This window comes from Anopheles darlingi, chromosome X (assembly GCF_943734745.1).
Source record: "Anopheles darlingi chromosome X, idAnoDarlMG_H_01, whole genome shotgun sequence".
NCBI classification, from domain to species: Eukaryota; Metazoa; Arthropoda; class Insecta; order Diptera; family Culicidae; genus Anopheles; species Anopheles darlingi.
In genome coordinates, this window is record NC_064873.1 from 5,488,085 (window position 1) to 5,501,290 (window position 13,206).

Genomic DNA, 13,206 nt, shown 5'->3' on the forward strand with positions numbered 1-13,206 from the left:
GTCTTCCCCTCAGTTTCGCGCCGTTCCGGCGGCGACAACGATGCGTCATACAACAGTGAGTGGCAGATAATAGCTCCGCTTTGTATAAGTCCACGCACCACTAAACCAGTTATTTTGTACAGAGGCAGACCGGAACAAGCCGGTACAAGTTGCATCTGGGCATGTGCCGTGGCGGTATTGAATAGCAATAGCAAAGGGAGAGTGAGAGCGGTACAGTTGGGATCGATACGCATTGTGCGTCACCCGAGGAAGACGCACCAGAGCCTCCTCGCGGCTCTAGGGTTCCCTTCCGAAGGTCAATGTCAATGGGGAGCTGGAGCATGTATGGCGGTGCGTTCCGAATAAACGCTCGCAAGAGCACCATGAATGCAAGATGTGCTGCAGTTTGTTAGATATGTGACTAGTGTCCTTATCCCACTTAATCCACGGACATTGAGCGTAATGTCACTCACTCGCTCAATCTAGCAGAACTATCCCAAATGACGCCGTTCTCACACTAATTGGTAGTCCAAAGTGTAGCTTTGTCCAAAACTAAGGCCTGAGGGGTGCATTGCTTAACTAACGGAGCTAGCCTGGAAAAAAAATGAAGCATTAATTTGGGATTGTCGGTAGAAAGATACTAGGGCGAAAGGGTAAAAGGAGAAAGGTAGTACATTAATTCACCTGCACGAGCAATGAGCGCATGCGTACGTAGTACGCGCCCCAACCTAAACACCATGAACACTCCAGTAAAAACAAAAGGATATAAGATACAGATGTATGACTAGATAGTTGTGTCTCTGTATGTATGTGAGTGTGTATATATATATAATATGTATTTCGAGATTCTAGCGGAGCGAAACAGTGTCGTCAAGATGCTGGGCTACTCCAGCTGACAAAAGGAAGCGCCAATCGCTATTTGTGCACGCCACTATGTACCCGCTCGGAGCGCACGTGCGTACTGCCCTTCTGCTACTCTGCTCTTCCTCGCGTGAACTTAATACAAACGCTAAATACACCAGTTCGTGATGCCCGTGGTTCATTTGCTGGGCCATACGATCGGTTCGATCCAGTCGAGGTATTGCGAGACGCGGGTGTAGACGCCCGGTACCTCCGCACCGCACGGTACCCCGGTGGAGACGACACCGACGAGCATGGGTCGTCCCCGTACGCTCGCTACCAGTGGTCCACCCGAGTCACCCTCACACGCATCGGTTGATTCGTCGCCCGCTTTCGCACCGAGCGCGCACAGCTGATTGTCACCGAGCGCGAGATTGTTGATGGCGACCGCACGAAACTGCTGGGCGCACTCGCTTGTCGGCACCGGGTTGACGGTGCCTTTGTACAGGTGCCTATCCTGCTGGCCCTGCCCATCGTTACCCCAGCCCATCACGGTCAGGTTGGTGGATGGTGCGAGCGAGAGCTGTGCGTCGGTGTTGAGGCAAACCGGCCCGACCGACGATTCGAACGTGACGTCACGCGTCAGCTCGAGCAGGGCGATATCGTTGTCGCGCCGCCGATAGCCCTCGTGGATGTGGACCCGCTGTACCGGGTAGGTGTCACCCTCGGGATCGTCGACGGTCAGCGCGGCCAGCGTAACGCTCGCCGGTTGCACCTCGCTGAAGCAGTGGGCCGCCGTCAGCAGGAAGCGGGGCGAGATGAGGGACGCACCGCACCGAATGCTCGCGTCATCGTTGCCCTGGAAGCGCACCAGCGCGATAAACGGAAACTCGCCCCGCACCACCCGGAACCGGTTGCCCGAGACGTGATCCTTCAGGTTGGACGGTGCGCTGTGGTACCGTTCGCACTCCTGCTGGGCGATGCGCGTCATGATGCGGCTACCGGTGTCGGTTGACGTTGGGCAGCAAACGACCGCACTGTTGCCGCTGAACTCGCACCGTTCACCCTTGGCCGCGATGCCGGTCGGGCAGGCGGCCGCCTTCCTGCAGATACCGGTCCGGGCCGGTGGACCCGTGATACGGCATGCGTCGCCCTCTAGTGGTTCCGAGAGAGAAAAAACCGAGAGAGAAAAAGAGAGAGAGACTAATTAGAAGAAAAAAAAAACAATAACAAACAGGTTTTGGAGCGGGTAAATGGGAAGGATTTCTCGAAGCAAAACTAAAACAAAAGCTGCTAACTAGTGTACTACATGATTGAGATGTCGGATAAAGAAAGAAAGAGAGAGAGAGAGAGAGAGAGAGAGAGAGAGAGAGAGAGAGAGAGAGAGCTCCGACGCACTAACCGTAGGGCGATTCGGAGCTCCGGCCCGGGAAGTAGATGTCCTGCGGCATGCTGGCCACCGTGGGCAGTAGCAGCAGGAGCGGCGACAACAACAACAACAACACTCGTAGTGCTGGCATCCTGCGCCTCGCTCGGGAAAACTGCCGCCTTACACACCCTCACAGCCCAAAAGCCGGCCGCCTCGTCTCGTCTCGTCTCGTCACGCCTCGCGTCCCCAGAACCGCACAACGCTCACTTTGACACCTTCCACTTACGATCACACCAGCAACGCAATGCTGGCGGGTACCTGCCGCTGCCGCTGCCGCTGCTGCTGCTACTGCTGCTGCTCGATGCAGACGACCACTACAACGACAACGACGACGATAACGCGATCGTGGCACTGTCACACGCAAACGAAACGGGTTTTTTGCTTTTTGTTTTTGCTTTTGTTTTTGGTACCGCCTAAACCGGATGACCCCTCAGCTCAGCGGTGATCTTCTTCAGTGTGGAGGGGGATGTCCACGAGCCTCCTCCCCTCCTCTCCTCTGAGGCCGAGCAGCGCCTGTGCTGTGTCGTCGTCGGTGCGCAAAATGATGAAAGAGGAAGCGAGTTTGGGGCGCGGATCTCGATTGCTGATCGCAGCGTGCACAAAGGGCGAGAGAGAGAGAGACAGGAGGGAGGTCATTGATAGGGGGGGAGGGGATATTGGTGAGATAATAGGAGTCCGTCTCCGACGCACCGCTACTCACTTTGCTAGCGCCTAGTGTAAACGCACGCCAAGCACACAACGACTACACTCAATGACCACTCAGCGGCAGCAGCAGCAGCAGCAGCAGCAGCAGCAGCAACAGCAATTAGCGAGTCGCGTTCTTCCTGATCCCGCCCGATCGTTGTTTCCGTTCGGTTTGATTGTGCTGAAGGTTGATGATGGTTTGTGGTTTGGTTTCGTGGTGACCGGTTTACTCGCTGCTCGCTGCTCCTCCTCCCCACCTCGTTTTGCGTGACGAAGAAAGACACAGGGGGGCAGGATACAAACGAGAGGGGGCGGGGGAGACGGGTGCCAAGGGGCCATGTGCTCGAGAATGGTCAATTTGCAAGGGGAAGGGTGCGGCAGATGAAGGGCAGTTTCGTTAGTGCGGGAGGGGTAGATGGGGGTGCTTAGGGAACGGGGTTGGGCTCCTCACCGAATCTTTGCATGTCCTTGAACACGGTTTCCAATGCCGGCACACCGACGACCACACTGGGTACCAACACCACCACCACCAGCAGCAACAACACTAACGGTAGCTCTAATGGCCACACATACCACCTACCGGGGCGCATGTTCTCTGTCTCTCTGTTTCTCTCTCTCTCTGGATTGTTTCTGGTTTCTGAACTGGATCGAGGAGATGGAAACCGGGTTGTTGTGGTTGTTGGGTTGTGCCTGGCGAGCGAGCGCACCAGCTGATGAGTCCTACCGACCGGTCCTGTAGGTTTGAAGTGCCTCTCTCTCTCTCTGTTTCTCTGTCTTGCCCACACTCAATGCACTTTGTACAGCTCGCGGAGCAGCTCTGAGGACCTACTACTGCTGCTGCAGCGCCGTGTCCTGCGGATCGGAGTAGCGGTGGTGGTGGTGGTCGTGGTTAGCTTGGTTCCAGGTGGGTCGTGAAGCGGTCGCACAGTGTGGAGCTCACCTACCGGACGCGCCGTACTGAGTAGAACTAACAATCGCGCTCAGTCGCCAGCCGATCGCACCGATCGCAGCGACCCGATCAACCGAATTAACTACCGACCTAGAGCGATCACCCTCTCTCTCTCTCTCTCTCTCTCTCTCTCTCTCTCTCTCTCTCTCTCTCTCTCTCTCTCTCTCTTCGGTTGTCCTCGGCCTGCTCTTCCCCCGTGGCGGACTTCCCAGAATGACGGACAGGCTCCATGTACCATGTACCAACAAACACAAGCGCCCCAACCGCTGACGCTGCTGCTGCTGTTGGCAATACCTGCACTCACACACACACACACACACACACACGAGCGTCGTATCCCTGTCGGTTAGGCTCAGTGTCGATCGGTTCCCGGGATCGTTATCGCTGCGATGGCTACGGGGCTACGGCCTTCGACGACCGCGTGTACGGTTCATTATCGAACAACAACCATACGTCGCTTCCTTGCTTGTGCTTGTGATTGTGCTTGTGCGGCTGTTCGGCTCGGCTCGGCTGGATGCAATTATCATTTCATTAACGGTCCCGGATGCTGCCACCAGTTTTTCGGTGGCTCTGTACCGGAAACCCGTCCCGGACAAGAGCGCAAGCGAGAGAGCGAGCGAGAGAGAGAGAAAGAGGCGGCCTACGTCACCTGCTACGTACATTCTTTTAGGCGGGCGTTCGGGTTCGGGCTTCCGTGGAACCGACGTGTCTCAAAAACAGCGGAGCAGAGCAAACAGCAAGGAAAGGAAATCGAAAAAAAAATATACACAGTTTTAGGCGGTGTGCAGTCGATTTGTTAATTCATTCATTCGTGTTTGTTGCGCTTTTGTTGTTGTTGTCGCTACTGCTGTTGCCCGCGGCACTCAGTGTTCGCATCTTTGCATTTGCAGATTCCCCAGAGCCGGTTTCCCCCCTGTCATGGTTGGCCACCGGTGGTGGTGTTGGTGGTGGTGGTGGTGGTTGTGGCAGGCCAGACGATCGACTCGATCCAATCGAGATAGTGCGCGATCTCGGTGTAGATGCCCGGTATCGGCGAACCACAAGCGTACCCGTTCGACGTGATACCGACCAGATAGTGGCGACCACCGGGGACGATCAGCTCGAGCGGACCGCCCGAATCGCCCGGACAGGTATCGGCCACCGTTTCGTTTCGCTCGTTGCGCCCAAGCGCACACAGCTGCCCCTCGTGCAGGCCGGCCGGATTGCGGCGATTGCGGGGAAGCGATCCGATGCACGTGTCCCGCTCCAGCACCGTTATGTTGGCCTTCATGAGCCGGGGCGCCGGATCGGTGTCACCCGGTAGCACCGTACCCCAGCCCTGCACCGACAGTAGCGGTGACGGTAACGGTGCCGTTCCGTTGCCGATCGGTTTCGTGTAGAGGCAGACCGGATCGACGAACGGCCAATCGAGGGCCGGCTGCTCTAGCTCGAGCAGCGCGATATCGTTCCGGTACGTGACCGGGTTGTAATCGGGATGCGGTATCGCGGTCCGGATCCCGATGTCCAGTGGCTCATCGATGACACGGGCCGGTTGCAGCTCGAGCACGCCAAGCCGGGCGAAGGTGGGCCGCTCGCGCAAACAGTGCGCAGCCGTCAGCAGAAAGTGCCTCGAGATAAGGCTGGCGGCGCACCGGAACAGGGATGGCGGTGGTTCTGATGCCGTCGTCGGAGCCGTGGTACCGTTCCCGGTACTGTCACCGTACCCGAGGGCGGCCATATGCGGGAACTCACCGAACTGGGCCGCCACACCGTTGAAGATGTGATCCGACAGTCCGGTTGGGTTCGGGTACTGGTCGCACTGCGTCTCACTGATGCGCTTCGTGCTGCGGGACGAAGAAGAAGAAGAAGAAGAAGAAGTCAGGCCAAACAAGTGAAGTGGAGGACCGAAGATGGGGCTGGTGGATGGGGTACCTGATGCGGGATTCAAGCCGCCGTACGCAGCACACGATCGGCATCGACTGGTTGAACGAGCAGGTGACCAGCTCGGTCTTCTGCCACGGGCGCTCCCTGGCCCATTCACACTCGTTCGCCGGCTGGCAGGTCCCGGCCGTACCGTTCCTCAGCTGACAGGCATCACCCTCTGTTGGGGGGAAGGTGGTTTAAAGTGGATCCGATTGGAGTGTTGGTGCGCACACCGGTACTCACCGTACAGCATCGGATCCTGGTGCAGCACGATCTGGTCGGTAGCGAGCATTGCCCGGACGAGGACGATCAAGATGGCGAACGGTCCGAGGTAGCCGGTTGGCCGTAGGCCACCCCACGGCTGGATGCCACGGTCACGATCCAGCATCCTCCTAAGCAGCGGCAGCCTAGCAGCAGCTGCAGTCACCGCAGTCGCAGTCACAGCCACAGCCGGTAGGTAGTGTTGTTTAGTAGTGTTTCAGGGTCATGCGCAGCTGCGCAGCGAGCGAACGAACGCAACGAACGGCTGCTGACTGCTGAGTCTTTTGTCCCCCCCGCCCCGAGTTGGTTCGTTCCAAGCTGCTGATAGACCGACCCCGACACGCAGCACCAGGTTGAAGGCCAACTGCTGACATCCGTGGTGTGTCAACAATGGAATAAACAAACCCTCCTACACGCGCGCACACGCACACACACACACACACACACACAGCCTGTTCGCCACGCGGATTATGGCCGAACGAATACTCACCTGGGGCCGGCCCCAAAACGCTTGGCGCTCCTGTGCGCTTCAGTCAGCTGCCAGTTCAGTTTATCAAACAGCAGCAGTAGCAGCACCACCACCACCAATCAATCAATACTAATACGGCAAGGTCGCGATGGAGCAGTAGATGAGCTACCGAAGAGAGGCAATTGGTGAAGCGAAGGTAGAACGAGAGAGTGCGAGTGGAGCAATTCTCAGCTTCCGATCATATACGATCTCCGAATCTTCTTCTGTAAACGGGGCAACGGGGGGTAGGAGGGCGGGTTTTTGAATCGAAATCGAAATCGAAATCAGGTTCGTGCGGCAGCTCGTTACGCAAGGATATGCACACTAACGTCACGCGCGGCTGCGGCTCCAGCAGCTCCAGAGGAATAAGCTCGGGCGTGCTTGGGTTGGGCGACTGTTGTACACGAACTCACCGTGATCACGACTCGCGCATGGAGCGTCCCGATCGCGATCACGACCACGATCCCCCGCCCCGGAGCCTGCTCGCTGCGAGGATGATGCGATTGCGTCGCAATGAGTGAACGAGCGGCGAGAGTGTAACGAGAGGCGGCCTCGGTGTATTTTTTTGTCAGTGTTTTTTTTTTATTGCGAAACGATGCGATTGACTCGTCGCATTGGTGGTAGTAGCGTGGCCGCTGGAGCGCGATCATCCCGACATCTTCAACGGGATAACTCCATCTCCATCTTTTTATTCTCTCTTTTCCGCTATTTCTCTCTCTCGATCGCTCATTTCGTTTTTTTTTGTTTGTTTCTTTATCTCTCTCTCTCTCTCTCTCTCTCTCTCTCTCTCTCTCTCTCTCTCTCTCTCTCTCTCTGTCTCTCTCTCTCTCTCTCTCTCTCTTTCTCTTTCTTTCTTTTTCATTTCGCACTTTTTCTTATTTTTTATTTTTTTGCTTATCTTCTCGCTTCGTTTATTCTGAACTATACTCCTCATCCGCCGCCATCCGCCATTCACGTCAAAAACACGGCAACCTGAAGCAGTAGTTAATAGTAGTCTGATCTGAAGAGTTCTGGGCCGTCGTAAATGAGCAGTAGTACCCATCGAAATTTTATTGCACAAACCGAAGAGAGACATTCATTTCATATCCTGCGAGAGACTCTGACTCTAAGGCCTAAGGGAGCTCCCAGTATAGCGAGTCTCTTCCCCCCTCCTTCCCCCCCCCCCTCCAATTGTATACGCCCCTTCTCACGCCCACACGATACTTTCGATCCAATCGATGTAAGCGGCTACGCGCGTCGTAACGCCCGGTATGTAACTGCCGCAGCTGTGGCCAAACGATATGACACCGACGAGCCGGTACTTCTCCCCGGTTTTGATCTGCACCGGCCCACCCGAATCGCCCTGACAGGCGTCACCTCTTAGCTCGGTTTTATTATCCAGACTGCCGATTGTACAGTACTGCGTCTCGACGATACCCTGCAGTAGCTTCCGGGTTCCCAGCAGGTTGGCGTCCGCAAAGATCTGGTTGCACCGGAGCCTCGGTACCGTCGTCAGGTTAACCTTCATCAGTCTGGTCGAGGAAAGTTGATCTAGAAACGAGGTGGAGTGGATATAAACGTCAAAAGCTGGGAAAGCTGGGAGGAGAACGTCGCTCGGCTGGACGTACAATTTTCATCGACGATACCGAACCCTTCCGCCGACAGTACACTGTTCTCCGGCAGATCCTGCGGATCATCGTGCAGACAGATCGGCATAACGAGGATATTGTACTCAACCGGTTCCTGTAGCTCCACCAGCGCTATGTCGTGGTATTTGCTGCTCGACCTGTACTGTTTATGTGCAATGACCCTCTTCACGCCGACCTCGATTCCATCGTGACCTGCGGCGATGCTGACAGTACCCAGGAGGGCCGTCGTTGGTCCGTTTCCTTTTTTACAATGGGCCGCGGTCAACAGGAAGTTGGCGGAGATCAGACTGGCCCCGCACCGATATCTGACGCTGGCTGCGGGTTCATTGGACGGGTAGCCGAGGGCCGCCATAAACGGGTACTCGCTCTCCGCCGCTTCCTGCCCATTGATAATATTGTAGGTCTGCGACTCGTAGCTGTACTGCTCACAGGCACGGCGTGACCGATCGCCCGTCTTAAGGCCCACGTTCTTCGATTCGATGGGAACAGTTTGGGTCGGCGGTTCGGTCGGTGGCTCCGTCGGTATCTCCGTCGGTTCCTCCGTCGGTGGTTCCGTCGGACGCTCGGTTCGGGCCTCGGGGATCCAGTTCCGCTTGCAGCAGACCACCTCGGTGTCGACGAGAAACGAACACCGTACTGCCTCCTTAAACCTCCTCGGTCTCAGAATGGTGTTGATGAACCATTGGCACTCGGCCGCCTTTGTGCAGACACCCTGGGAGCCATCGCGCAGCTTGCACGCATCTCCTTCTGCTCCGGAGCCGCGTGTTTGCAAAGTTTTACGCGTCCAAGTTTCGCGCGGCGTATAGCGAGGAAGAGGAAATTGGAACAAATTTCGAACGAACACACATTAGCTATCAGGCGACGATATGGCGGTACGTGTATGTGCGATGCGATACGTACGTATCAGCGCACACTGCAGTGGCAAAGCGCAAAGGTTATCTCGCCCCGGTCACCGTTCCTCCAGCCACTGCCAGTAGGCAGTGAAGAAAGTAGGCGGACTCACAGTTTGTCTCTGAGTAGCTTCGGGGAATTCCGAATCTTCAAGAAATTCCAATAGCTTCAAAATTATTATTTTTTTTCGTTTTCCATTTAAACTGTTAGCCCGGGGATAACCTTGAAATGAACCCCTTCTTCAGAGTGGGAACGCTTCTAATGGTTTCATAAAACGTAAAAGCACGGCGATCGAGCGAGAAACTTACCATAAAGAGTATTGCTGTGTGTCTGGAGGGGTAAGGAACAGAATGTAGCTAGAAGGAGCAACGAGCAACTCACTCGACCAACCGCTCGTCCAAACTGGCTCATCGTGCGACCTTCTTCTTCCGGCAAACGGCAAGCTAAGCAGGCTGTGGTTCGTTGGTTGGTTGTAATTTGGCAGACTGATGTATCTCTTGTTGAATCTATTCCGGCGTTCGGCGTAACTTCCAGGAGACTATCCTTTCCAGAAGGAGCGTTCCAGGAGACTATCCTTTAAAATGGTATAAGCGGCAAAACGCGGCTAAACCTCGCTGCCGATGCGAATCCCTTTGGTGTACTGTTTACGCGAACTCACCGCGTTCACAACTCGCACGGAGCGTCGCGATCACGATCACGATCACGATCCCGGTAGCCTGCTCGCTGCGAGGATGATGCGATTGCGTCTCAATGAGTGAACGAGCGTCGAGCGTATAACGAGAGTCGCCTTGGGTGTGTTTTTTTGTGTTCCTTTTTTATTGCGATTGTGTTCTTTTTTATTGCGAAACGATGCGATTGACTCGTCGCATTGGTGGTAGTATCGTGGCCGCTGGCGCGATCATCCCGACATCTCCATGTCGGGACAACTCCATCTCCATCTTTTTATTCTCTCTTTTCCTCTCTCTCTCTCTCTCTCTCTCTCTCTCTCTCTCTTTTTTTTTTCTTTCTTTTTCTTATTTTTTGACTTTTTCCTAATCTTCTCATTTCGTTTATTCTTAACTGCATCCCCATCCCTCATTCACAAATCAAAAACACGGCAACCTGAAGCAGTAGTTAATAGTAGTCTGATCTGAAGCGTTGTGGGCCGTCGTAAAAGAGCAGTAGTACCCAAATCTAAATTTATTGCACAAACCGAAGAGAAAACACTTGATTGCGTTCCAAAAATGCACATTCATTTCATTTGCCTTGCAAGAGACGCTGGCTACTAAGGCCATCGGATCGGGGCTCCCGGCGCTTCGTCCTGTGGTTGAGCGGGTAATGACGAGTCTCTTACCACCCGCCAACCCCCCGTCACCTCACGCCCACACGATACTTTCGATCCATTCGATGTAAGCGGCAACGCGCGTTGAAACGTTCGGCGTGTTACTGCCGCAACCGTTACCAAAGGATGTGACGCCGACCAGCCGGTACTTCTTGTCGACCAGTACCTGCAGCGGCCCACCCGAATCCCCCTGACACGTATCACCCACCACCTTGGTGACGGTGTTCTCCGTACCGGTGGTGCAGTACTGCGTATCGACGATCCCCTGCGGTAGCTTCCGGTTGTTCTTCAGCAGATTGGCGTCCGCGAAGCTCTGGTTGCACTTGAGCCACGGTACCGTCGTCAGGTTGACCTTCATCAGCTGGTTGGACCGTTGATTGCCTGTGGAGGAAAGATAGAGAGAGAGACAAAGAAAGGGCGAAACAGCCATAAACCGAGGGGATTGCGAGAAAGAGAGAGAGAGAGAGAGAAAAGGAGAAGGTGGTGGTACGTACGGTCGAGATCGATAATGCCGTAACCCTCGGCCGAGAGGACCGTGTTCTCCGCCAGATCCTGCCGATCGTCATGCAGACAGATCGGGTTCACGTCCGGCTCGTTCTCGATCGCTCGCTCCAGCTGCACCAGCGCGATATCGTGGTAGTTCCGGTTCGACTTGTACTCCGGGTGCGGAAAGAAGGCCTTCAGCCGGATCACGGTCCCGTGGTTACCGGGGGCCAGGTTGTTGGTACCGAGGATCGCCACCGTCGGCCGGTCGCTCGTCGGGATGCAGTGGGCGGCGGTCAGCAGAAAGTCGGGCGAGATCAGGCTGGCCCCGCACCGGTAGCTCACGTTCACCTCCGGCTCATCGGACGGGTAGCCGAGGGCCGCCATGAACGGGAACTCACCATCCTCCGCCTCCTCACCGTCGATAATGTGGAAGGTTAGCCGGGACTCGTAGTCCGGTACGCTGGTGCAGGCGAGCCGCGATCGCACACCCGTCATCTGGGCCCGGGCCTGCTTGCAGCAGATCACCTCGTTCAGCCCGTCGAACCCGCAGCTCACACGGTCCGCGAACCGCTTGTTCTTCACGATCGTCTCCAGAAACCAGGGGCACTGGGTCGACTCGGTGCAGACACCCGGTGAACCATCGCGCAGTACGCATGCATCGCCCTCTAAAGTACGAAAACCCGTTCCGACCCGATTAGCCATTTGTTGATTACAAATACCCCACTGGTATGTGTGTGTGTGTGCGGCAATTATGCACGTATGCGCGGTCAATGCGATTGCGTACGTGTGCATCTGGCAGGCCATCAGCCATCAGGAGGTTATCGGCGGGTACAGCGGGCAGGATGAGTTCGCCCTAATCGCGCAGTCGCCGATTTCTGACCTGAGTGGATCGGGCTGACATGCGCGCGCGGGGGCTCTTTCCAAACCCTTCTACCAAGCACTGTAGCGGCCCCCTCACTTGTTGAATGGTTGAAGGCCTGCAAAGACACGGAACGGTGCAACGGTGCCGGCCCGGGGGGGTACTTACCGTAAAGGACCTGACTGTGACTCGGGTGGGGCAGGGAACAGAGCGTAGCGGCCGTAACCAGCAGTACCAACGAGCCACCGGCCATCGGTCGAACCGATCGCTCCAGCTGTCCCATCTCTCGACTGGCTCTCCCGGGCTGTCGTTCGGATGTCGAGGTGTTGAGGTTGAATGGTTGTATAGAGGTTTGTTGATGGTCCGCTTGTTTGTTTTGCTGTTTTGTGTGTTTGCCGCGTCGATCTCGAGAGTAGCTTCAACTAGACGGTGCTCCGGTCGCGTACCCGAGGAAACATGGCCGCAACGAGCAGCAGCAGCCCACAGGCACAGGCCAATCGCGCACTGGCAGCCAAGTGACAATGACAAGCGGTTAGCGGTTAACGGTTAGCGGTGGGCTTTTGTTTGAGTGATGGCCGACAGGCTGCTGCTGCTGCTGCTGCTGCTGTGTGACGTCGGTTGATCGATGCTGGAAACAAGTGGAACGCACCGAACGGACAATTCAACTGATAATTCGGACCGCTTGAGATCACGAATATTGCTGCGGCTACTGCTACTGCTGCTGCGGCTGCTACTACTACTCGCACTGGTTGGTGCTCGCTACTCTGCTACTTTTACTATCACAATCGGTATTGCCTTGTCCGCTGTGGCTCTGCTGGCCGGCTGGTTTGAGTGCGATCGCCTCGCCTCGCCTGGAACGGCCGAAAACACCAAAAATCAACAACCGAACCGAATGCGCGCGCCCGCTCTCTCTCTCTCTCTCTCTCTGTCTCTCTTTCTCGTAGCTCACAGGGTGTCCGCGAGTAACGGTGCTTCTCGTCTTCGGCCTGCGACGACACTAGCGATGATTGCGGCTGCAGCGGCCACCGTCACCGTCTGCCATGCCGGACGCGCCACACAGATGAGTCGTGTGTGTCGTTGTCGTCGTCGTCATCACTCGGATTCATTGTCACCGTGGCGTAGCTCTTCTTCCGTATTCCGGACACTCACCGCGGGGTTCTCCACCATCTGAACTGAGATGGGGGCTTTCCACCGAATCCGACAGGTTTTTGCTACCCCCCTCTCCTCTACTGCCTCTCCGCGCCGCGCCAAGCCACCACGACGCGGTGGCTACTATCAAGAGGTGGGGAAGTGCTCTCGCGCGCACGACAACGATCACTGCAAGGAGTCGCGGGGCAGGGAGTACAGGGCTGCTGTGGTGCAGGAATTTTCGGAGCTCACCGTCCTTCGTCGTGTGTTCGTTCAAACTCGCTCGATCGCCAAGGCACTCAAAAGCGCCGCGGCGATGGCGCTGAGTTACGGCTGTTGTG

General features: G+C 56.0%; 4 protein-coding genes across 7 annotated transcripts; all 4 read right to left on the minus strand.

Moving 5' to 3' along the window:
- Positions 1-790: 790 nt before the first annotated feature.
- LOC125955132 (serine protease persephone-like) lies at positions 791-3,941 on the minus strand. 2 transcript variants are annotated; one of them, XM_049686033.1, is made up of 4 exons: positions 3,384-3,941; positions 2,949-3,113; positions 2,222-2,831; positions 791-1,974 (listed from the first exon to the last, which is right to left on the minus strand). In XM_049686033.1, exons 3-4 carry the CDS (start codon positions 2,337-2,339, stop codon positions 1,019-1,021), a joined length of 1,074 nt encoding a protein of 357 aa, XP_049541990.1. In that variant the 5' UTR covers positions 2,340-2,831; positions 2,949-3,113; positions 3,384-3,941; the 3' UTR covers positions 791-1,018. The 2 variants fall into 2 exon arrangements, with proteins under 2 accessions (XP_049541990.1, XP_049541980.1); XM_049686023.1 differs by lacking the exons at positions 2,222-2,831; positions 2,949-3,113 and having other exon boundaries at positions 3,384-3,940.
- A 526-nt stretch (positions 3,942-4,467) lies between these two features.
- LOC125955106 (serine protease persephone-like) lies at positions 4,468-6,960 on the minus strand. 3 transcript variants are annotated; one of them, XM_049685981.1, is made up of 4 exons: positions 6,535-6,942; positions 6,027-6,200; positions 5,793-5,961; positions 4,468-5,704 (listed from the first exon to the last, which is right to left on the minus strand). In XM_049685981.1, exons 2-4 carry the CDS (start codon positions 6,169-6,171, stop codon positions 4,798-4,800), a joined length of 1,221 nt encoding a protein of 406 aa, XP_049541938.1. In that variant the 5' UTR covers positions 6,172-6,200; positions 6,535-6,942; the 3' UTR covers positions 4,468-4,797. The 3 variants fall into 3 exon arrangements, with proteins under 3 accessions (XP_049541938.1, XP_049541929.1, XP_049541922.1); XM_049685972.1 differs by having other exon boundaries at positions 4,471-5,704; positions 6,027-6,776; positions 6,882-6,960; XM_049685965.1 differs by having other exon boundaries at positions 4,471-5,704; positions 6,027-6,408.
- Positions 6,961-7,720: 760 nt separating this feature from the next.
- On the minus strand, positions 7,721-10,073 carry LOC125955122 (serine protease persephone-like). The gene is made up of 3 exons (XM_049685996.1): positions 9,380-10,073; positions 8,160-8,927; positions 7,721-8,082 (listed from the first exon to the last, which is right to left on the minus strand). Exons 1-3 carry the CDS (start codon positions 9,480-9,482, stop codon positions 7,739-7,741), a joined length of 1,215 nt encoding a protein of 404 aa, XP_049541953.1. The 5' UTR covers positions 9,483-10,073; the 3' UTR covers positions 7,721-7,738.
- Positions 10,074-10,201: 128 nt separating this feature from the next.
- LOC125955126 (serine protease persephone-like) lies at positions 10,202-13,030 on the minus strand. The gene is made up of 3 exons (XM_049686010.1): positions 11,906-13,030; positions 10,887-11,543; positions 10,202-10,773 (listed from the first exon to the last, which is right to left on the minus strand). Exons 1-3 carry the CDS (start codon positions 12,018-12,020, stop codon positions 10,427-10,429), a joined length of 1,119 nt encoding a protein of 372 aa, XP_049541967.1. The 5' UTR covers positions 12,021-13,030; the 3' UTR covers positions 10,202-10,426.
- Positions 13,031-13,206: the final 176 nt, after the last annotated feature.

What these genes read in the sequence shown, in the direction of transcription:
- LOC125955122 (XM_049685996.1), bottom strand. Translation starts at nt 9,482, where the DNA reads ATGAGCCAGTTTGGACGAGCGGTTGGTCGAGTGAGTTGCTCGTTGCTC. An exon ending in ACACAGCAATACTCTTTATG is followed by an intron (nt 8,928 to 9,379) that starts GTAAGTTTCTCG and finishes GCTCCGGAGCAG; the next exon opens with AAGGAGATGCGTGCAAGCTG. An exon ending in CGGTATCGTCGATGAAAATT is followed by an intron (nt 8,083 to 8,159) that starts GTACGTCCAGCC and finishes CCTCGTTTCTAG; the next exon opens with ATCAACTTTCCTCGACCAGA.
- LOC125955106 (XM_049685981.1), bottom strand. Translation starts at nt 6,171, where the DNA reads ATGCTGGATCGTGACCGTGGCATCCAGCCGTGGGGTGGCCTACGGCCA. An exon ending in CCAGGATCCGATGCTGTACG is followed by an intron (nt 5,962 to 6,026) that starts GTGAGTACCGGT and finishes TCCCCCCAACAG; the next exon opens with AGGGTGATGCCTGTCAGCTG. An exon ending in CGGCTTGAATCCCGCATCAG is followed by an intron (nt 5,705 to 5,792) that starts GTACCCCATCCA and finishes TTCGTCCCGCAG; the next exon opens with CACGAAGCGCATCAGTGAGA.
- LOC125955126 (XM_049686010.1), bottom strand. Translation starts at nt 12,020, where the DNA reads ATGGGACAGCTGGAGCGATCGGTTCGACCGATGGCCGGTGGCTCGTTG. An exon ending in TCACAGTCAGGTCCTTTACG is followed by an intron (nt 11,544 to 11,905) that starts GTAAGTACCCCC and finishes TTCGTACTTTAG; the next exon opens with AGGGCGATGCATGCGTACTG. An exon ending in CGGCATTATCGATCTCGACC is followed by an intron (nt 10,774 to 10,886) that starts GTACGTACCACC and finishes TTTCCTCCACAG; the next exon opens with GCAATCAACGGTCCAACCAG.
- LOC125955132 (XM_049686023.1), bottom strand. Translation starts at nt 3,522, where the DNA reads ATGCGCCCCGGTAGGTGGTATGTGTGGCCATTAGAGCTACCGTTAGTG. An exon ending in CAAGGACATGCAAAGATTCG is followed by an intron (nt 1,975 to 3,383) that starts GTGAGGAGCCCA and finishes CGGAACCACTAG; the next exon opens with AGGGCGACGCATGCCGTATC.